The sequence below is a fragment of the Carlito syrichta genome, unplaced genomic scaffold (genome assembly GCF_000164805.1).
Source record: "Carlito syrichta isolate Samal-C Ts95f unplaced genomic scaffold, Tarsius_syrichta-2.0.1 Scaffold296312, whole genome shotgun sequence".
NCBI classification, from domain to species: Eukaryota; Metazoa; Chordata; class Mammalia; order Primates; family Tarsiidae; genus Carlito; species Carlito syrichta.
Window position 1 is genome coordinate 146,823 of NW_007240408.1, and position 23,037 is coordinate 169,859.

Sequence of the window (23,037 nt, forward strand, 5' to 3'; positions counted from 1 at the left end):
GGGGTTTGAGACCAGCCTGAGCAACATGGAGGGACCTCATCTCTAGAATTAATAAAAAAATCAGCCAGGCGTGGTGGCACATGCCTGTGGTTCCAGCTACTTGGAAGGCTGAGGCAGGATTGCCTGAGCCCAGTGGGCCAGGACTGTAGTAGCCATGAGCGTGCCACTGCACTCCAGCCTGGGTGACAGAGTGAGACTCCAACTAAAAAAAAAAAAAACAAAAAAAAAGTAGAACTATCTTTAGATTCCTTCATCAGTAATTTTGAAAACAGAAGAGCAACTCTTTTTTTTTGTGTGTGTGTTTTTTTGAGTTGGAGTCTCACTCTGTTGCCCAGGCTGGAGTGCTGTGGCATACTCATGGCCACCCCAGTGACGACCTGCTGGGCTCCTGCTATCCTTTCTCTCTGTCTTCCAAGTAGCCAGAACTATAGGCATGTGCTACCACACCCAGCTAATTTTTGATTTATTGTAGAGATGAGATCTCGCCAAATTACCTGGGCTGGTCTCAAACCCACAGGCTCAGGCAGTCCACTCGCCTTGGCCTCCCAAAATGCTGGGATTACAGGTTAAGCCATGAAGAGCAACTCTTATATCTCTTGATTTAGGACATGTATATGAAACAAATAAATATATTTTTAAAAATCACAATATTTTAAGTACATTTTGTAGTCTCAACTGACTCATGTCCTATTTTCATAGTGCCTCTGGTTTTATTAATACTATCTTTTTGTTATTTATAGTTTTAAGCCTATCTTATCTTACATTTATTTCGCAGATGGCGAAGTGTGATGGTTGTAAACGACAGGGTAAGCTAAGTGAGTCCATAAAATGGCGAGGCAACATCAAACATTTCTGTAACCTATTTTGTGTCTTGGCGTTTTGTCATCAGCAAATTATGAATGACTCTATTCCACAAAATAAAGGTAAAATTAAACTTGACTAATGGGATCTTTATATCAGTGCTATGATATACTATCAGAATACACAGTTGTAAATAATACAATAAAAACAAAACTTCACTAGATTTCTTTATATTTATTTGTTTTAATTTTCCAATTTTAATTTAAAGATGTGGGGTACAATTCAGGATGATGTATACAAGTGGTCATTGTACAGGTAAAGTTTGGACCTCCTTTTGGTCCCCACTTTTCCTGGCTTGCTATGCTTATTGATGTTGTGTCCCTCCTACCCCCACCCCAGCAGTATCTCACTACTGCCAATCCCTTTCTTATAGTATTATAGTAAGTGTTCAAGGTCTGCTTATGGGTGAGAACATGTGGTATTCTGTTCTTTGTTTCTATGATAGATCACTGAGTATGATTGACGCTAAATCCATCCAAGTTGCTGCAAAGACCATATGTTTGTCCTTCTTTATGGCTGTGTAATATTCCATTATGTACATGTACCATATTTTTTTTTCAGTCCAGTTTCGGTGGGCAGCAAGGTTGGTTCCATGGTTTTTGCTGTTGTGAGTACTGTTGCAATAAACATGCGTGTGCAGGTATCTTTTTTGTAGAATGAGTTGAATCCCTCCGGGTATATTTCCAGTAGGGGAATTGCTGGGTCATATGGAAGATCAGTGTCTGGTTTTTTTAGAAATCTCCACACTGTTTTCCAAAGAGGTTGTACTAGTTTGTATTCTCACCAGCAGTGTAGAAGCGTTCCTTTTTCTTCACATCCTCACCAGCATCTGTTATTGTTTGTTTTATTAATGATGGCCATTCTTACTGGGGTTAGGTGGTATCTCAGTGTGGTTTTGACTTGCATTTCTCTGATGATTAGTGAGGCTGAGCACTTTTTCATGTGTTTGTTGGCTGCCCATATATCTTCTTTTGAGAGGTGTCTATTCATGTCTTTTGCCCAGTTTTTAATGGGGCTGTTTGTGTTTTTCCTTTCAGCATGTTTGAGTTTCTCGTAGATCCTGGATGTTAGGACTTTGTCAGATATACAGTGACAAATATTTTTTCCCATTCTGTGGACTGTCTTCCCTCTCTCTTGATGGTTTCTTTTGGAAGCTTTTCAGTTTGATGAGGTCCCACTTGTCGGTCTTATCTCTTATGGCATAGGCACTTGGGGTTTTGATCAGAAATTGATTCCCAGTTCCAATTTCCGTAAGGGTGTCTCCTGCATTTCTAAGGTTCTTTTAATTTGAGGTTTTCATTTAGGTCTTTGATTCATTTAGAGAGTTGATTTTTATGTATGGTGATAGGTAGAATGTTTCAGTCTTCTGCATGTGGTCAGCCAGTTTTCCCAGCACTATTTACTGAATAGGTTCTCCTCTCCCCAGTGGTTGTTGGTGGAGGCACTAGATTCCAATAGCCTGAATTGTCTTAAATTTTCCTTTAAGATCCTTGAAGATTGCCCTTCAGGGAAAAATAAGTCTAATGCTTTTTGTTCTTATAGTCAAGCACATTGAGAAATCAACAAATGTATAAGCACTAATTTTTGTAGGAAAATTAGATTTAATTACTTTTTATTGAATTATCTGTATATAAATAACTTAAACTAAGGCACATATACTATTCAGCTAATAAACTAGAAATAAAAATAGAAAATCAGGGCGAACAAAGGGAGAAGATATAAGTATGTTAATATAGTTGTTGCGAGGTTTGATCTAGAGCTTGCTTTTAGCCAAGGAAAAAAGAACAGCACACTAATTATTTCAGAAAAAATAAAGTAGACCAGTTCTTCGTGGGTAGCAAAGTTTATTCTGGCTAAGAATAAAGTAATTTTGCAAGTAGGACAGCTAATGTGGTCAAAATATCCAGGTGAGTATGGTGTGTTTATAAAGTAGCTCTCCTACATAGCTCTTTCTGAGCATTCGATTTAAAACAGTTGGTGGTGTGTTATCTGATCAAAGCCTGGAGTGCTGCCTACTTGAGAGAATCCACGTACTTTGGCTTCCTGCAATCTGGTGCTTGCCTGCATTTTCAGTCTTGTTAATCATCTTAATGAAATATGCCTTGTGCTGATCTTTTGTGTTAGCCATCTATTCCCTAGTACCAGTAAGGATGGTGCTAGGATATTCATTTTATAATGCGGGTTAAAAAAACCAATGTCATGTGGATGGACAGCTTCCTCATCAACTTATCAAAATTGTCATGTTTTTATTTGACACAAGTTTAGGTGTAAGAGTTTGATATTCATTAGTAGGACAGCCCAGTTAGTCCTGAAGCCAGTACCTGTATTTTTTTTGTTTGTTTGAGACAGGATCTTGCTGTGTTGCCCAGGCTAGTCTTGAACTTCTGGGCTCAAGTGAGCCTTCTGCCTGAATCTCCCAAGTAGCTAGGATTACAGGCATGCCAGTGTACTCGACACATGTATTTTTACCTATTAAACGTCATCTGAGGCTGGGCAGGGTGGCTCATGCCTGTAATCTCAGCACTTTGGGAGGCCAAGGCAGGAGGATCGCTTGAGCTCAAGAGTTTGAGATCAGCCTAGGCAAAATTTAAAAAAAAAAATTAAAAAATTTAAAAAAATTAGCTGGGTGTGGTGGCATGTGTCTGTAGTCCCAGCTACTCAGGAGGTCAAGGTAGGAGGGTTACTTTTAACCCAGGAGTTAGAGGCTTCAGTGAGCCGTGATCATGCCAGTGCACTCCAGCCTGGGGGACAGAGTGAGACTCTGACTCAAAAAGGAAAAAAAAAATGTCATTTGAGGTTTATAACTTTATAGAATCAGACTCTCATTAAGTCCTAACGAATACTAATCTGACCATAATTACCCAATTCAACATTATAGAATATAATGTTGGGTAGTAAGCAAGGTTATTTTTATTGCTCCTTGAAAACATAGTTGTTAAACAGGAGTGTGTGTGTGTGTGTGTGTGTGTGTGTGTGTGTGTGTGTGTGTGTGTGTGTGTGAACCTTCTGTTTTTTATACCAGGTCTTAACTTTTTGTTTATTTTAACCAGTGCATATTTCTAAAGCACAAACCGCTTTGAAGTTGCTCCCTTCTACAAGGAAGGATATAACACCTGTTATAACCAGTGTGGTGTCATTGGCAAAAATACCTGCTGTACAGCCCACAGGGAAGACTAACAGTGCTTTAAAAGGTATAACTGGATATAAAGGCATTTGGTTAAACTGTACTAGTAGTGTTGTATACCCTAAGTAGTTCTTACTGATAATATGTTTCCTTACATTAGATAAGGAAAATGTACCTCTTTGAGGGAAGTGGGTAGCAAGCATGGTGGTGTGGGTAGGAAAATAAGTGGAATGTATAGTTTATTTTTTTAAGACCCCAAATGATTTTAATATAACTGATCCTTTACCACCAGAAATTCTAATACAGCAGGATGGTGTTGGGACCCAGGAATCTTTACCTTTACTAAACACCCCTGGTAATAGTGATGCAGAGTTTCCTTGAGAAATTCTGGTTTAGATTCCAGCCCACCTTAGTGAGAGGAGAGAAACTTCTTGGTTTCAGTGTTTACTTCTATATATTCTGGGGATGATAATGTATGTTTTAATTTATAACAGGTGCAGTTACTAAAGAGGCAGCAAAGGTCATTGAAGATGTAAGTTTTATTGTTAATATTTTTCCTGATAATGTCACTTGGGTTTATTTTCACATTGGATGTATCATTCTAATTTATTTGAATATTTTTCTATTTGCAACTTAGTCTTTTAAAAAGTACAGTAATATATATGCACTAACTTTTGTTTTGCATCTTTCAGTTTAACCCTAGATCATTAATAAGAATGTATTCCTGATTTATTTTATTTGTATTCAGGTTCCTTAATTTTTTTAAATACTTGTTAATTCCACCTGATTGGAATTAACACAACTACATTATTTTTCTCTTACTACATTCATGTATTTTCCTTTTAGACCAGAAAGTTTTGAAAGTCCAATGTAGTGTTGTTTTATGCAACTTTGAATTACATGAGACCAAAAATAGTGCAAAGTGAAAATATATTTGAACTTTTATTTTATTTCTCAAATTTGAAATATTATTCAACTTCCCAAACTTAAAAAAATATTTCAATATATGCATAATTTCAATCTGGCCGACTGAAAGGATTGCAAACTATGGCATTGCTACCCTATGTCAGCATCACTTTAGCAGGAAAACGTAATTCCTATTTTGTCAGTATTACATGATACCATCTGATTTTGGATTAATGTTTTTGGTGACTGTTATGTTGGTATCTTACCATTTGTTCTTGATATGTTTGAAATATTCAGCTTTTTTCCCTGGCTATGGGTTTGTTGTATATGGCTTTTTGTCATTTTGAGGAATGTTTCCTATATGCCTATTTTGCAGAGGATTTTTTTTATCATAAAGGGGTGCTGGATTTTATCAAATGCTTTTCTGTATCTATTGAAATAATCGTAGGATTTTTGTTTTAAAATCTGTTTATGTGGTAGATCACATTTATTAACTTGCATATATTGAACCATCCTTGCATCCCTGGGATGAAACCCAGCTGATTGTGGTGGATTTTGTTTTTATGTGCTTTTGAATTCTGTTTGCTAATATTTTATTGAGGATTTTTGCATCTATGTTCATCAGGGATATTGGTCTGTAGTTTTCTTTTTTCTTTTGTCTTTTCCTGGCTTCGGTATCAGGGCAATACTGGCTTCATAGAAGGAATTAGGGAGAATTTCCTCCTCTTCAGTCTTATGGAATAGCTTCAGTAAAATCGAAAGTCTGGTAGAGTTTGGCTATGAGTCTTTCAGGTCCTACTGTTTCAGTCTTGCTACTGGTCTGTTCAGGGTTTCTTTTTCTTCCTGATTCAAGGTTGAGGGGTTGTTTGTTTCCACAAATTTATTTATTTCCTCTAGATTGTCTAGTTTGTGTAGAGGTGTTCATAATAATCTTGGATGATCTTTGTATTTTCATCATATCAGTTGTAATGTCTTCATTTTCACTTCTGATTGAGCTAATTTGGATCTTCTCTCTGTTTCTTGATTAATCTAGCTAATGGCCTATCAATTTTGTTTATCTTTTCAAAGAACCATCTTTTTTGTTTCATTGATCCTTTGTTGTGTTTTTTAATTTCAATTTCTTTTAGTTCTGCTCTGATCTTTGTTATTTTTGCTTTGGCTGTACTCCAGATGTTTTGATAACTTTTGTTGTTGCCATTCATTTTGAGGATTTTTCTTTTTTTTTTTAATTCAGAGTCTCGCTCTTGCTATCCAGGTTGGAGTGTAGTGGCACGATCACAGCTTACTGCAGCCTCTACCTCCTGGTATCAGGCAACCCTCCCTCCTTATCCTATCAAGTAGCTGGGACTACAGGTGTACACCATTGCACCTGACTAAGTTTTCTTATTTCATGTAAAGACAGGATCTTGCTATGTTGTCCAGACTGGATTTTGAGAATTTAAAAATTTTCATATTGGTTTCATTGTTGACCCAAGGATCATTTCAGGAGCAGATTGTTTAACTTTTATGTTTTTGTTTGGCTTTGTGAGTTCTTCTTGGAGTTAATTTTTAGTTTTATTACATGATGGTCTGAGAGATGATGCTTAATATGATTTTGATTTTTTTGGAATTTGTTGTGACTTGATTTGTGGCCTGTCATATGTTTTGTCTTGGAGAATGTTCCATGTGCTGATAAGACAAATGTATTTTCTATATTTTGGTGGTGGATTATTCTGTAGATGTCTGTTAGTGTAATTTGCTCTAGGGTCCAGTTTAATGCCAATTTTTATTTGATGATTTTCTGCCTTGATGTTCTGCCTGTTGCTGTCAGTGGATTGTTGAAGGCTCTCACTGTTATTGTGTTGTCTCTTTTTTAGGTCTAGTAGAATTTGTTACTTAAAGCTTGGGACTTTGATGTGAGGTGCATATATATTTAAACTTGTTATGTCTTGTTGAATTGATCCCTTTATCATTATGTAATAGCCATCTTTGTGATTTTTTACTTTTGTTAATTTAAAGTCTAGTTTATCTGATAATGCAAATGACTACTCCTGCTCGTTTTTGATTTTTTTGTGAATATTTTTTACCACCTTTTTATCTTGTTCTATATGAGTCTTTATGTGTTAAGGGGGTCTCTTGAAGGCTGCAGATATTTGGATTTTATCCCTTCTGCCAATCTGTATCTTTTTAGTGGGGCATTGAAGTCACGGCTGTTCAGGGTTAATAATGATATATGTAAGGTACTGTTTAATCATGTTGGTTGTTATCTGGTGACTTTATTTATTTTGTCTGTTGTGTTGATATTCTGTAAGCCCTGTGAACTTGATTTTCAGTTTTTTTCTATTGGTGAATTTCAACATTTTGTTTCAATATTTTAAAGTCCTTTGTGTATTTCTTCTAGAACCAGTCTAGTGGTGACAAACTCCCTCAGCATTTTCTTGTCTGAGACTTCATTTCTCCTTCATTTATGAAACTTAGTTTTGCAGGATACAACATCCTTGGCTGACTGTTACTCTGTTTGAAGACATTGGAGATGGGGCTCCAATCCTTTCTGGTTTATAGGGTTTCTTTTGATAAGTCTGCTGATAGTCTGATGGGTTAGCCTTTGTAAATTATTTGATGCTTTTGTCTCACTGCTCTTAAAGTTCTTTTTTTCACATTAACTTTGCATAGCCTGATGATTATATGTCTTGGGTAAGACCTTTTTGTAATAAATCTTCTGGGGCTTCTTGGGGCTTCTTTTATCTGAATGTTGAAATCTCTGGCAAGGCCAGGGAAATTTTCCTCTGTTATTTCCTCAAGTAAGTTTTCGAAACCTGTTGTTTTCTCTTTTTCAGGAATACCTATGATTCTTAGGTTTGGACATTTTACATAACCCCACATTTCTTGGAGACTTTGTTTCATTCTCTTGAGTCTTTTTTTCTTTATTGTTGTCTGATGGGGTTAATTTGAAAGCCTTGTCTTCAAGTTCTGAGATCCTTTTTTTTACTTGCTCTAGTCTATGGGGGGGACTCCCAAACATCCAGAATTATCTTTTAGAGGGTGGACCCCCTGTAGTACACTCAGAATTTGTTCCTCTGGATCAGTCAACCAATTTTTATCTAGAAATTTTGAGAAGGTTGCACCACGATTTGGGGAAGAGATGTCCCGAGTTGTGACAAACAAGTGACTGGGTCTTCCACTGTGACAATTCACATACCCACACTGTGCTGAGTGTTTAGCAGTTTTTGACTGTAAACAACATGACACCTATGCCCCACCCTTTCTGTGAACCCGATCTTGCCCTGAGTAACTTCTTTTGTTTCCCTGGAGGAAAAAAAAGTCCTGAAAGGGAAATGTTTTGTCAGTGTGGAAGACGTAAAACAAAAAACGGCAGAAGCAATAACAGGCATCAAAACTGATGAGTTCAAGCACTGTTTTGAGCAGTAGAAACAGCATCTAGATAGGTATATGGCATCAAATGGAGAGTGCTTTGAAGGTGACTGAAATTCAAATATGCAAGAATAAATACATTTTTATAAATAAATGTTGCTATTTTGGGGTTCCCCCTTGTACTGTTGAAACTTCTCACTGAATTTTGTATTTCCCTAAATGATTCTTTCATTTCCAGAAGTTCAGCCTTTTTTTCTTTTTGTTGGTGGTAGTGGTGTTTATCTCTTTGGAGAGTTTTTTATTCATGTCCTTAATAGTTTTTGAAATTACTTTATGTTGATTTTTAACTTTCTCTGAATCTCATTGAGCAATTTTATAATCAAACTTTTAAATTCTGTTTCCTGGGGAATTTCAAAGATTTCGTAGGGTCCATTGCTGAAGAGTTAATGTGGTCTTTTGGGGGTGTTGAAAACTCTTGTTTATTCATATTGTCAGAATTTTTTTTTTTTTTTTTTGGTTTCTTCTTATTTGGTTAGACTATTTATTCTTTTTTTTTTTTTTGAGTTGGAGTCTTACTCTGTCGCCCAGACTGGAGTGCAGTGGCTGCTCCTGGCCACTGCAGCCTCGACCTGCTGGGCTCCTGCGATCCTTCCACCTCAGTCTTCCAAGTAGCTAGAACTACAGGTGCACGCTACCACGCCCGGCTGATTTTTGATTTATTGTATAGATGAGGACTCACCAAGTTGCCCAGGCGCGTCTCGAACCTGCAGGCTCAGGCAATCCACTCACCTCAGCCTCCCAAGGCGTGGGATTACAGGCTGAGCCACCGAGCCCGGCTGACTATTTATTCTTATTTGAGGTTGGCAGGGTGCTAATGTAGGCACTGTAGGGTTCCTTGGTTATATACAGCCTGGGTGTGATGTGTTTCACAATTGCCAGCAGTAGTAGTCCTATGCTGGTTACCTGCACAGGCTCATGGTGTCCTGAGCAACCAGTGTGGCTTGGATAGTGGTATTAGCTGGGTCTGGGTATTACCCTAAGATGAGGTATTATATAAGATGTGATGGTCTGTGCCTTTCACCTCCAGCCAGTAGGTGGTGCTTGTGGTAGATAGCCAGCTGCAATAGTGGCTGTGGGCTTTCTGGTTGGCCTGTGTTACTCCATGAAGTGTCCAGACAACCTAGGGTGTGGGCAGGGTTGTGGGAATTACCCAAGTTCTCTGTTTTGTGCCTTGAGTGGGACATGTGGGTAAAAGAGCTCAAACTCACAACCTGCGTGGACCCTTGGCTACCCTATTAGTGATTAAGAGGGAGTCCCTAGGCTGGGCGCTGTGGCTCGCCTATAATCCCAGCACTTTGGGAGGCCGAGGTAAGAGGATTGCCTGAGCCCATGGGTTTGAGACCAGCCTGGGCAACTTGGTGAGACGTCATCTCTACAATAAATCAAAAAATTAGCTGGGTCCTGTTCCTACTCTGGGTGCTCTTAAAACTATAATTTATTTCACATAACAATGTTATTCAAATGTTTAAGTGGTTGTACTAGTGCTAAAAAGCATGCTGCAAATTTTTGGAACAAAAGTTAGAAGTGATAAAGATCTGTGAAGATGAACCAAACCACCACTATGATAGCTCATGCTATTAATTTAGGAGAGTATACTCTGTAGAACATGAGAAGTCATGTTCGAAAAAAAAACCAAAGGCAGCATTAAAATACCTCTAAATCCTTTAGTTCTCAAGAATTATAACCAGGCAAAAAAAAATAGAATAAATGGAAAAAATCCTGGCATTGCAGCTGCAAGATCAATGCTGCCATAATGCACCCTAAAGCCCAATCTATCATCTTTGCTAAGGCATGAGTGTTTTTTGATTATTTGAAAGGAGGTGACAGTGAGACAAAAGGTTTACTACAAGTCATGACTGACTTTACAATTTTAAAGCCCACCGAGGTTTTAAGAATAAAAAAAATGAACAGGCAAGCTGTCTCTGCTAACTCTGAAGCTATCAAAACATTTCAGCTTTATGTAACACCTGCTAATAAGGAATCTGCGAAAGTGGAATAGAGGGTAGTTTTGCACAGAGTTGATGGAAGGGGATGTAGAAAATTTGCTTGGGTTGTCCCCCATGGATTAACAAAGGAAGACTTGCTAGAATTAGAAAAAGTTAGCTGGGCTTGGTGGCTCAGCCTGTAATCCCGTGCCTTTGGGAGGCTGAGGTTCGAGACCCGCCTGGGCAGGTGAGACCTCATCTCTACAATAAAATCAAAAAATTAGCTGGGCGTGGTAGCGCACGCCTGTAATTCCGGCTACTCAGAAGGCTGAGGCGGAAGGATTGCTGGAGCCCAGCAGGTCGAGACTGCGGTGGCCGAGAGCGGCCACTGCACTCCAGTCTGGGTGACAGAGTGAGACTCCAACTCAAAAAAAAAAAGAAAAAGTTGTGCTTTGGGTACAACTAACAGCAAAGTAAAGGTCTTAGGCATTTGACCATATTTTAGCAGCAGTTGCTACTTTTGAAGATGATCCAAATGTGGATTACTGTTCTGTGGTGGCAAGGTAAAAGATGAAAAATGTGCCTGCATATCAAGAAATCTTTGGGGGAAAAAAATGAGAGAAAAACTCCAACTATATTAGATTCATTCTTTAACAAAAGTCTTCCAGGGAAGCAGACCACCCTTCACTATAATGTGGAGAGATAGCTTGTCCTAATTTTAGTATCTCTTAACTCTCTCATTATTTGTGTTGTTGGAAGATAATAATTTATCCTTAATTATTTTCAAGAAGTATACCACATTCGTTATTGAAATGTCATTAACTTTGCATTTATTTTTATATTATACATTGTACATTAATATAATGTTATTTCAATATTTCAAAATTACATGATTAATAAATCAGAGTTGTACATTAATAATTATAACCGTACAATTGTATAATTAAGGTATTAATATATTGTTTATTAATAAGTACTGATTATAATAACCAATAATTCTGTATTGGTTGTAGATTTATGTACTCTGAAAATGTATCCCTCTTCTACTTTATATGTATGAGACATTAGTCTTGAATTATGCTGGTTTTGAATTATTCAGGCTTTTCAGGAACCTATACTTCATACTTCATGTGACTGCCCTATATATGTTTTCCCCATGTGGAGTATTTCTATAATTCACCAGTCATTTAAACTATGTTACAGAATAGCTTTGATTGATATTTTCATTTTGGTCTATAAAAAGCATAGTAAATAATGCAGTGGTCTTATGATATGAAAAAAAAATTTTTAGAATCTATTTCTCAGAGCTTTGTTATGAATCTCCTTCAAGTTATTTAAATGGTCTTAAAATTGTAGGAAAGGTGAAAAATACAGAAAAATACAAAGAAAAATAATCTGTAAACTCTGTAAACTTTTCGTATGGCATCTAGAGAGTAAATATTTTAGACTTCACAGGCTATATGGTCTCTGTTGCAACTAGAGACTCTGCCACCCCTGCCATTATATTGCAGAAGTGGCATGAACAATAACATGAGAGGGAATGTGGCTGTGTTCCAATAAAACTTTATTTACAAAAACAATTGGTGGGCTGGACTTGGTATTCCTACCAACCCTCTTTCTGCTGTGTTCCTACCATCCAGAAATAACCATGGTTAGATTTAGCTTATTTGCTCACTTTTTTTAAACCCTCTTCTTTATTTCTTCTTTAAAAAATCACTGTCACAATTAGTTCTCTTCACATTTCTAGAAGCAACTACTATTATGAGTTGGGTGTCCTTTTAGATCATTTTGTAGACTTTCTTATATACAAATTATTGGAAAATATTTAATGTTGTTTTTAAAAAATATCTATTTATGCTAACACTTAATAAGTTTGGTACATTCCTGCTGACTTTTATATAGTATCGTATTGTCTGTAGGTATCACATTTTATTTATTCATTGCCCTATTGGTAAACGTTAGGTTATTTCCAGTTATTCACTATTAAAAATCTCTGCTGCAGTGAATATCCTTGTATTTGTTTCCTTGTGCATGTGTGTAGAAATGTATAGAATCTCTAATGTAGAAATGGAAGAGCAGAATTATTGGGTCAAAGAGTATTTGCGTTTTTAGTTTTTAAATTGCCCTACAGAGTGACTTTTCTAGTTTTTATTCCCACCAACAGTTTATGATTGTACTAATTTCCCACAGCCTCACCATTATTTAATATTGTAAAATTTAAATATTTTTTGCCAGTTTGGTGGTATTTTGAGTATTTTGTATGTCACTGATTACTAGTAGCTTTGCTTATATTTCTGTTTTTGGTCATTGACTTTCCTGTTTTTAATTTTTCTTCTTTTTTTTGTTGAATTGTCTTTTCTTATTAATTTCTAGGAGATCTTTCTATATTCTGCTTTCCCCCCCTTTCTACTCGTCATTTTCATCTGTGCAAAAGTATGCAGTCATACGTGTTATCTGAAGACAATACTTAACACTGTGGCTCTCCAGCAACTGTCCCATTTCACTGCTCTCTTTATGGAAAAACTCTTAGGGTGGCCTTTACTTGCTGCCTCCACTTCCTTATTTATTATCTTTCCTTAGTTCATTCATTCTAGTCAGGCTTTTGTCTGCACCACAATCCTTAAACTGCTCTTGTCAAGGTTGCCATCAATCTTTTGCCAAATCCAGTCAGTTTTCACTCTTCTCAACCTTTTGGTAATATTTAACACAGCACGTCTCTCCTTCCTTCTTTTTTAATTTTTTTCTGATACTTTAGTACATATTTTTTCTTTTTGTTTTCTTTCTTTTTTCCTTTCTCCTTTCTTCTTGAAATACCCTCTTTATTCAACTTCCAGGACATCATACTTGGTCTTTTCCCTGAGTCTACACAACTTCTTAGGAGACTCATATAACTTGTGGTTTTAAACACCACCTAGATGGTGGCTGATTCCCAGATTTATTTCTCTTACCCTGACCTTTCAGCTCCAGATTCATGTATCCAACTGCCCACTTGACATTTACACTTAGATGATTAACAGCCATCTCAAATAATATGTCGAAAACAGAACCACTTATTCCCCCCCAGACTTCCCTACTACCTTTTTTTTTTTTTTTAAGAGACAGAGTCTTGCTTTTTCTCCCAGGCTAGAGCAGAGTGGTGATCATTGTTCATGGCAGCTTCAAACTCCTGGGTCAAGTGATATTCCTACCTCAGCCTGGCAAGTAGCTAGGACCATAGACATGAGCCTCCACGCTCAACCAATTTTAAAATTTTTTGTAAAGACAAGGTCTTGCTTTTTTGCCCAGGAAGGTCTCAAACTCCTGGCCTCAAGCGATTCTCCTGTCTCAGCCTCCCAAAGTGCTGGGATTACAGGCATGAGCCACTATGCCAGGCTGTGTTCCTTACTTCTTACCACCTCCATTGCTACCTTTTTAGTCTGAGCACCATTGCCTTTGTTGTGGATTATTGTAATGACCTACCTGTTTTCTTGGTTCCAGTTTTTCCCTTGCAGTTTTTTTTCTCCACAGTTACCAGAATGATCTTTCTTTTTTTCTTTTTTTGAGTCAGAGTCTCACTCTATTGCCCAGGCTGAAGTGTAGTGGCACATTCACGGATATTACAGCCATAACCTGCTGGGCTCAGGTGATCCTTCTGCCTCAGCCTTCCAAGAAGATGGAACTACAGGCACATGCCAACATGCCCAGCTAATTTTTCTGATTTATTGTAGAGACGAGGTCTCGCCAAGTTGCCCAGGCTGGTCTCAAACCCCTGGGCTCAGGCAGTCCTCTGGTCTCAGCCTCCCAAAGTGCTGGGATTACAGGCTTGAGCCACTGTGTCCAACTAGACTGATCTTTTACAAACACAAATCAGACCATGTTGCTTCTCTGCTTAGAAATATTGAATGAAATTCAGAAAAAAGAATAAATAAGGAGAGAAACTAGTTTTTACATGTTAAAATTATAGAAAACTACAGATATTATAAAGCTACATAGTTAAAAACAACTGGGCCAGGCTCAGTGGCTCAGCCTCTAATCCCAGCACTTTGGGAGGCCGAGATGAGTGGATTTTAGGAGACCAGGGCGAGTGAATTATCTAAGCCCGCGGATTTGAGACCAGTCCAGGCAACTTGGCAAGACTTTGTCTCTACAATAAATAAAAAATTAGCTGGGCATGGTAGCACCCACCTCTAGTTCTGGCTACTTGGAAGGCTGAGGGAGAAGGATCGTTGGAGCCCAAAAGGTTGATGCTAGGGTGACCGTGAGTGTGCTACTTTATTCTAGCCTGGGTGACAAGAGTGAGACACCAATTCAAAAACCCCCCCAAAACCAAAAAACAAACTGATACTGGTGTATGAATAAGACAATTCAATAGAAATGAAATCCAGAAATAGACCCAAATATATTTATGGAAATTTAGTAATGATACAGTTGGCATTTCAGATCAATAGGAGAAATGTGGATTGTTCAATAAAGTATGATGTGACAACTGAGTAACCACATGGGAAAAAATGCTGTTGGATCTGTACCCCACAATTTAGACCAAAATAAAATTCAGGTGGCAAAAAGACCTAAATGTAAGAAATAATAAAAGTACTTGGGAAAATATAGTAAAAAAATTTTAACAATGTAAAAGTAGACTGCCAGGCGTGGTGGCTTACACCTGTAATCTCAGCACTCTGGGAGGCAGAGGCAAGATTATTGCCTGAGCCCAGGGGTTGGAGACCAGCCTGGGAAACTTGGCAAGACCTTGTCTCTACAATAAATCAAAAAATTAACTGGACTTGGTGGCGTGCACCTGAGCTTCTAGCAACTTGGAAGGCTGAGGCCAAAGGATCACCTGAGCCCAACAGGCAAGGCTATGGTGGCTGTGAGCATGCCACTGCTCTCCAGTCTGGGCACCAGAGTGAGACTCCAACTCAAAAAAAAAAAAAAAAAGTGGGGAAAGTCTTTCTAAGTATGTCACAAAATCCAGAAGTCATAAAAGGATTTTTTTTTTTTTTGACTCGGAGTCTTACTCTGTTACCCAAGCTGGAGTACAGTGGCATGCTCATGGCCACCACATCTTTGACTTGCTAGGCTCAGGCAATCTTTCCTCCTCAGACTTCCAAGTAGCCAGAAGCACAGGTACACACAATCACGCCCAGTTAATTTTTTGATGTAGGGACGAGGTCTTACTAAGGTATCCAGGCTAGTCTTGAATCCTGGGCTCAGGCAATCTTCTTGCCTCTGCCTCCCAAGTACTGGGATTACAGGCGTTGAGCCTCTGCCTTGCCTTTTTTTGGAGTCAGCATCTCTGTCGCCCAGGCTGGAGTGCTGTGGCAGGATCGACACTCATCATAGCCTTGATCTCCTAGACTCAGGTGGGAGTCTGAGTAGCTGGGGCTGCAGGCATGCACCACCATGCCCAGCTAATTTTTTTAAATTTTTGTTTTTGTAGAGACAAGGTCTTGCTATGTTGCCCTGGCTGGTCTTGACCTGCTAGGCTCAATCCTCCCACCTTGGCCTCCCAAAGTGCTGGGAGTACAGGTGTGAGCTACAGCACCCGACCTGTAAAAGGATTATATTTCAAAGTCAAAAGATCAATGACAAAATGAAAAAATGGCAACTCATGTTACAAAAAGCTAGTTTAAAAAAATATTTAAAGAGCTGGGCTCGGTGGCTCAGCTTGTAATCCCGCGCCTTTGGGAGGCTGAGGAGAGTGGATTGCCTGAGCCCGCAGGTTTGAGACCCGCCTGGGCAGGCGAGACCTCATCTCTACAATAAAATTAAAAAATTAGCTGGGCATGGTAGCACGCGCCTGTAATTGCGGCTACTCGGAAGGCTGAGGCGGAAGGATCGCCGGAGCCCAGCAGATCGAGGCTGCGGTGGCCTGGGAGTGGCCACTGCACTCCAGTCTGGGCGACAGAGTGAGACTCCAACTCAAAAAAGAGCCGGGTGCAGTGGCTCATGTCTGTAATCCTGTCACTTTGGGAGGTGGAGGCAAAAGGATTTCCTGAGCCCAGAGGTTCGAGACTAGCCTGGGCAACTTGATGAGATCTTGTCTCTTCAATAAATCAAAAAATTAGCTAGGGTGGCATGTGCCTGTGGTTCCAGCTACTTGGAAGACTGAAGCAGAAGAATCACCTGAGCCCAGCAGGTTGAATCTGCAGTAACCGTAAGTGTGTCATTGCACTCCAGCCTGGATGACAGTGAGACTTTGACTCAAAAAAAAAAAAAAAGAAAAGAAAAAACATAATGTCTGAGAATCAATAAAAATATCTAACATTCAATAGGAAAATCGACAAAAATACCCATTAGTTTATAGAGCTGGATATAAAAATTGTTATTTTAGAACATTTTTTATTTTTAAATTTTTTTTGTATTGTTGAGTCTTGCTATGTTGCTTAGGCTGGTTTCAAACTTCTGGCCTCAAACGTTCTTTCTGCCTCAGCCTCCCAAAGTGCTGGGATTGCAAGTGTGTGTTGTTACTGTGTCTAGCAAAACAGGTTCTTAAACATATGCAAAGATATTCAACTTCAAAATTAGAGAAATGCTTGTTAGAACTACAGTTTAATCAGATTGTCAAAGAAAAATGGTGGATAACACTGTTATTCCTACTTATTGCCAATAGCAGTGTAAATTGGTAAAACTGCTATAATGGGCCATTTATAGAACCTGCTAAAACTGAAAATGTAAATATCATTTACCCGGGAACTCCATTTTTAGGATTTACCCTTCATATACATTTCACACACTTATGAAATGATGTATGTACAAGGATGTTAGCAGCATTGCTCGTAGTTGCAGAAGGTTGAAAATAGCCTCATTGTTTTATCAGTTGTCAGGGCCATGGTGTGTTCATTCTCAGTTGTTGTGTGAATTGGGAAAACATAGCCCTACATTGGCAGAGTCTGAAATGTATACCTTTCTAGTTTCACACCTATCTATGTGTCCTGACAAGTGAAGTCCCCTGCACAAGCACCTGCAGACAAATTGAGTATGTATATATCCCCACCATGGTATACGATGCAGTTTTTAAAAACAACATGGCAGCTCGATGTATGCAGACATAAAACATATAGAACTTATGATATAGAACAACTTATGTATCGTAAGTGAAATATGACACAGAACTGTATAGCATCCTGCCATTTGTGCTTTAAACACACACATACAGACATGTTTGTACATATGTATTAAATATCCCTAGAAGGCAACCAGTAAATGGGTAATAGTGGTTGCCTTTGAGAACTAAATGACGGGGGAGAATGTAAGAGGGAATATTGTTTCTCTCATTTTTGATTATTTGAATCTTTGAATTTTATGTCACATTACACATTCAAAAAATATGCATAGAGTTTTTTTGTTTTTTTTAAAGATAAAGGAAAACAGAGCAAAGGCTATGAATAGACAGTTCACAGAAGAGGAAATACAAATAATGCTTGCACATGAAAAATACCTAACCTCCCTACTGTAAGATAATTTTTCATTTGTTGAGAAATAGCAAAAAGTTTGATAATGTTCTGTTGACTAGGATGTTGGAGAAGGCTCACGTATATTACTTACGGTCACATAGTTTGATACAACTTCTATGGAGGGCAGTTTAGCAGAATTAAAATTGGGCTGCACAGGGTGGCTAATGCCTGTAATCCTAGCACTTGGGTAGGCCAAGTTGGGTGGACTGCCTGAGTCTAGAGTTCAAGACCAGCCTGGGCAACATGACAAGACTCCCATCTCTATGATGATTGATAGATTGATAGATAGATAGGTAGATAAAATCATGTACCTTGTGACCCAGCCATAACACTTCTAAGACTTTATTCTGTAGACACACTAGTACATGTAGGATTAACTTGTGTGTAAAGATATTCACCAAAGCATTGTTTATAATAGCAAAAGATTTATAACAACCTAGATAGGTTAATAAGCTAGAGACTCTTCAAATTACCTATGGTACATCCAGTAATGGAATACTATGCAAGCTGTTACTAGGCAAGTTTATTTAATGTTATATAAGTATACCTCCAAAATATCTTGCTAAGTGACAAGAGCAAGTTGTCGAATCTTGCCGATTACAGACTGCCATTTGTAATCAGAAGCAACTCATTTAATTACGTAGACCTTCTCTAGAAGGACATAAAGTAGACCTGTCTTCTGCAGTTTCACTTTCCACGGTTTCAGTTATCTGTAGTCAGTCATAGTCTTGAAATATTATATGGAAAATTCTAGAAATAAACATTTCATAAGTTTAAAGTTGTATGCTATTCTGAATAGTGTGGTGAAATCTCATGATACCCTGCCTGGGATCATCCCTCTGTCGAATGTATCCAACTGTACATGCTGTTTGCCCATTAGTCACTTAGTAGCCATCCTAGTTAGCAGATCACAAGGAGGGTCAGTATAATAAGATATATTGAGAGAGTGAGAGAGAGAGAGATTATAAATTAAACTTTATAATAGATATGTATAGGGAAAAAAACAGGTTTCAGTACTATCCGTCATTTCAGGTATCCACTGGAGGTCTTAGAATGTATCTCCCACAGATAAGGGGGGCCTACTTATATAAGAAACTAGAAACAGTCGTTATATTCATCATTGAGTCTGGACAGATGGCAGTCATGCATGTATATACTTTTATACCTTTTTAATTTTGTACGTGTGTTACTTACTTAAAAAGTAAATTTAAATATAACCTCCAGTGGCTTTCCATTACATTTAAAATGCAGTTCTGCTGGGTGCAGTGGCTCATGCCTGTAATCCTAGCACTTTGGGAGGTGGAGGCAAAAGGATTGCCTGAGTCCAGGGGTTTGAGACCAGTCTGGGCAGCATAGCAAGACCTCATTTCTACAAAACAAAACAAAAACCCAGCCAGGCATGGTGGCTTGTGCCTTTACTCCTAGCTACTTGGGAGCTGAGGTGGAAGGATTGCCTAAACCCAGGAGATCAAGGCTGCAGTGAGCCATGAGTGTGTCACTGCACTCTAGCCTCAGTGACGCAGTAAGACCTTAACTCTAAAAAAAGACTCAAAAACAAAAAGCAAAATTACCTCACCTCCTGGCCATCACTTTCCATTCCCTTACCCTGCTTTATTTTCTGTGTAGCACTCATCACTACATTGTTTTACTTATTTATTTTCTGTGTTTCCCTGTAGAATGTAAGGCCCATAGAGCAGGACTTGGCCTTGTTTTCTGCCATATCTCCGGGTCTTAGATCAGTGCCTACCTTTTAGTAAACATTCAGTAAATAGTATTGAGTGAATAAATAAGTTTTAGCACATCTCCCCACTTTGTTGTTTGTCCTATAACTTTGTTTTATAAAGACCTTTGTTTACAAAAGTTTTAAATTTCAAAGTGTTGTCAAATGTATCAGACTTTTCTACTTTATATTCTCTTGTGTTTTATTTATAACTTACCTGTGCTCTGGTTATTTGAAAGTTCTCCAATAATTTTAAAGTTTTGATATTTTTTCATGTTGACATCTTTAATTGATATAGAATATATTTTTGTGTATGATCTGAGGTTGGATCTAATTTTTCTGAGTAACCAATTGTCCTAATTAGCAAGAATTTTTTTCATTGTTTACTTATACAAGAAATATTTGGATTATACTTATTATAGGAGAAATATTTTCTTTTTATTCTTTTTTTTCTTTTTTTTAGTTGGAGTCTCACCCAGCTGTCGCCCAGACTGGTGTGCAGTGGCACGCTCCTGGCCACCGCAGCCTCGACCTCCTGGGCTCCGGCGATCCTTCCACCTCAGCCTTCCAAGTAGCCAGAACTACAGGCGCACACTACCACACACAGCTAATTTTTGCTTTATTGTAGAGATGAGGTCTCGCCAAGTTGCCCGGGTGGGTCTCGAACCCATGGACTCAGGCAATCCACTCACCTCGGCCTCCCAAAGTGCTGGGATTACAGGCTGAGCCACCGAGCCTGGTTTTTTTTTTTTTTTTTAAATAGAGATGAGGTCTTACTGTGTTGCCTAGCCTGGCCTTAAACTGCTAGACTCAAGCAATCCTTCCGCCTTGGCCTCCCAGAGTGTTGGGATTATAGGCATGAGCCACCATGCCCAGCCTAAAGTGACTTCTTTATTGCAACTACTCTTTCAGAGAGATTATATTTCTCTTCATATATATTACCTTTCAATTGATAGCAGTTATAATCAGTGACAAAACAGTAAAAACTCTCTTTGGTTTCTGAATTTGTTTTTAACTAGGAAAGTACACAGGCAGATGCTATGAAACTTTCGTCTTCCCAATCTTCCCAGCCTTCCAGGCTTTTAAAGAACAAAGCTTTATTGTGCAAGCCTGTCACACAGACCAAGGCCACCTCTTGCAAACCACATATACAACACAAGGAATGTCAGACAGGTATGTGTCTCTGCTTTCCCATGTACAAAGTTTGTTTTGGGGTTTGTTTTGTTTTTTTAAAAAGGAAAAGGAAATAACACTTTCTTGAATGTGAAAGCATTTATTATCTTGGATCACATACTTTGAATGCCTAATTTATTTCTTTTATAATTATTAACGCTAATAACTTTAAATTGAATCCATATGCACACAAAGCATTATGTATAGACAAGCATCTCCTATATGTGTGCATTGTTGATTCAAATGTACGGACAAGCTATTATAATTACCAAGATCCAGATTTAGCTAACAGCGTTACTGATTTAACCTTTTTTTTTTGAGTCACAGTTTCACTGTTGCCCAGGCTGGAGTGTAACGGTATGCTTATGGCCATCGCAGCCTCGACCTGCTGGGCTCAGACAATCCTTCCGCCTCAGCCTTCCAAGTAACTGGAACTACAGGTGTGTGCTACTATGCCTGGCTAATTTTTTGATTTATTGTAGAGACGAGGTCTCACCAAGTTGCCCAGACTGGTCTCAAATCCCTTGGGGGTAGGGGGGGATTGGTTATACTATATACATTGAAATCTATGTCAAGAATCTTAATGTATATTTAAATTTATATTGAGGTGAAATGATGTTTCCAATGCAATGTTAATTGACAGAATAGTTTACAACAGTATACAGAAAACAACCTGATATTTAATCTAGAATTCAAAACAATGTATAAGCACATACATACCAACACATATAGATGTCCACAGATCCTTTACTAACTTCCACATGTGAATGTGGATATAATATAAATTCTTGTACACAAAGAGTGTACCATTTTATTAGGAATATAAAATAATAAAAGGAAGGAAAACAGGATTCTCTTTAACTTCTACCAAAAGAAAGGCACCCTGCATAAAAACGAATGTTCACCTGATGACAGACTAAGCTTCTAAATATAGGTCAGGTGTGGTGGCTCACACCTATAATCCTAACACTTTGGGAGGCTGAGGCAGGAAACCTGCTTGAGTCAGGAGTTTGAGACCAACCTGGGCAACACAGTGAGACCTTGTATCTACAAAAATTAGAAAATTAACCTGGTGTGGTGGTGCATGCCTGTAGTCCCAGCTGCTTGGAAGGCTGAAGTGAAAGGATGGCCTGAGCCCAGAAGGTTAAGGCTGCAGTGAGCCAGGCTTATGCACTGCCCTCTAGCCTGAATGACAGAGTGAGACCCTAACTCAAATACCTATATACATATACTATACACTATGAAGGGGGAATATTATTAAACTTAAAAATCAGAAAATGTTTTGGGTACAGTAGATTGTTAAAGTAATTGAAAAACTAAGGATGTCAGGTGCGGTGGCTCAAGCCTGTAATACCAGCACTTTGGGAGGCAGAGACGAGAGAATTGCCTGAGCCCAGGGTTTCGAGACCAGCCTGGGCAACTTGGTGAGACCGTGTCTCTACAATAAGTCAAAAAATTAGCCGGGCATGGTAGCATGAGCCTGTAGTTCCAGCTCCATGGAAGGCTGTGGAGGAAGGGTCGCCTGAGCCCAGCAGGTCGAGGCTGCAGTGCTCATGAGCATGCCACTGTACTCCAGCCTGGGTGAGACTGAGACTCCAACTCAAAAAAAAAAAAAAAGAAAAAAAGAAAAATTAAGGAGAGCAGGCTAAAAATAATTCACTTGGATTGACACAATACTTTACACCTTCTTAAAGCTCAAACAATTTTCCAGATTATCAGCACCTCAGACATATGAGTTGTACTTTTAGTAAATGACAACTGAATTCACAGTGTTAAAAAATAAAAGGCTGGGCATTGTGGCTCAAGCCTGTAATTCCAGCACTTTGGGAGACCGAGGCGAGAGGATTTCCTGGACACACGATTTTTTATATTATAAGCAATGTTTGCTTAAGCTGTGTTAATGGATCTTTGTCCACCTGTGTAATTATGTCCTGAGGATAAAACCTAAGCGGTGGAATTACTGATTCACAGGCTATCATAGATTTTTTAAGGTTTCCGTTGCTAAATTGTCCTCCTGAGAAGTTGTATCAATTTGTGCTCTAACTAGCAGTGTTCAGGAGGATCCATTTCTCTATAGTCTCATTAACAGAGTATCATGAATAAGTACCCCTTATATTTTCCCCCATCTTTAATTTTGAAAAATTAAAAATTCAGAAGGGCCGAAAATATAGCACACTGAACAACAGTATGTATACCCTTCATCTAGATTCACCAAATGTTAACTTTTTGCGACATTTGTTTTCTGTTGTGTTCCAAACTCTTTGAAAGTAAATTTTAATTTGATGTGTTCTGTGAACTTCAGTCCTCATTCCAATAATATATTGGATGCTTGGGATTACTTATATGTACTACAGCCTAGTTTCATTACACTCAGTGACCAAGCTTTGGGCAAAGGAGTTCAGTTTTCCCTCCCATCCTGTCCTCTCTTTCTCTCTCCCCCTCTCTTCCCCTACCTCCTTCCCCACCCACCTCCCTCTCCCCCTC

General features: G+C 38.5%; 1 protein-coding gene across 1 annotated transcript in view; it reads left to right on the forward strand.

The window, feature by feature from the left end:
- The window catches only part of ZMYM6 (zinc finger MYM-type containing 6), a 52,555-nt gene that overhangs the window by 27,228 nt on the left and 2,290 nt on the right, over positions 1-23,037 (forward strand). The window contains exons 12-15 of the mRNA XM_008054542.1: positions 776-923; positions 3,912-4,052; positions 4,480-4,517; positions 20,400-20,553. Coding sequence (XP_008052733.1) covers positions 776-923; positions 3,912-4,052; positions 4,480-4,517; positions 20,400-20,553 — 481 coding nt within the window. The remainder of the gene's footprint in view (positions 1-775; positions 924-3,911; positions 4,053-4,479; positions 4,518-20,399; positions 20,554-23,037) is intronic.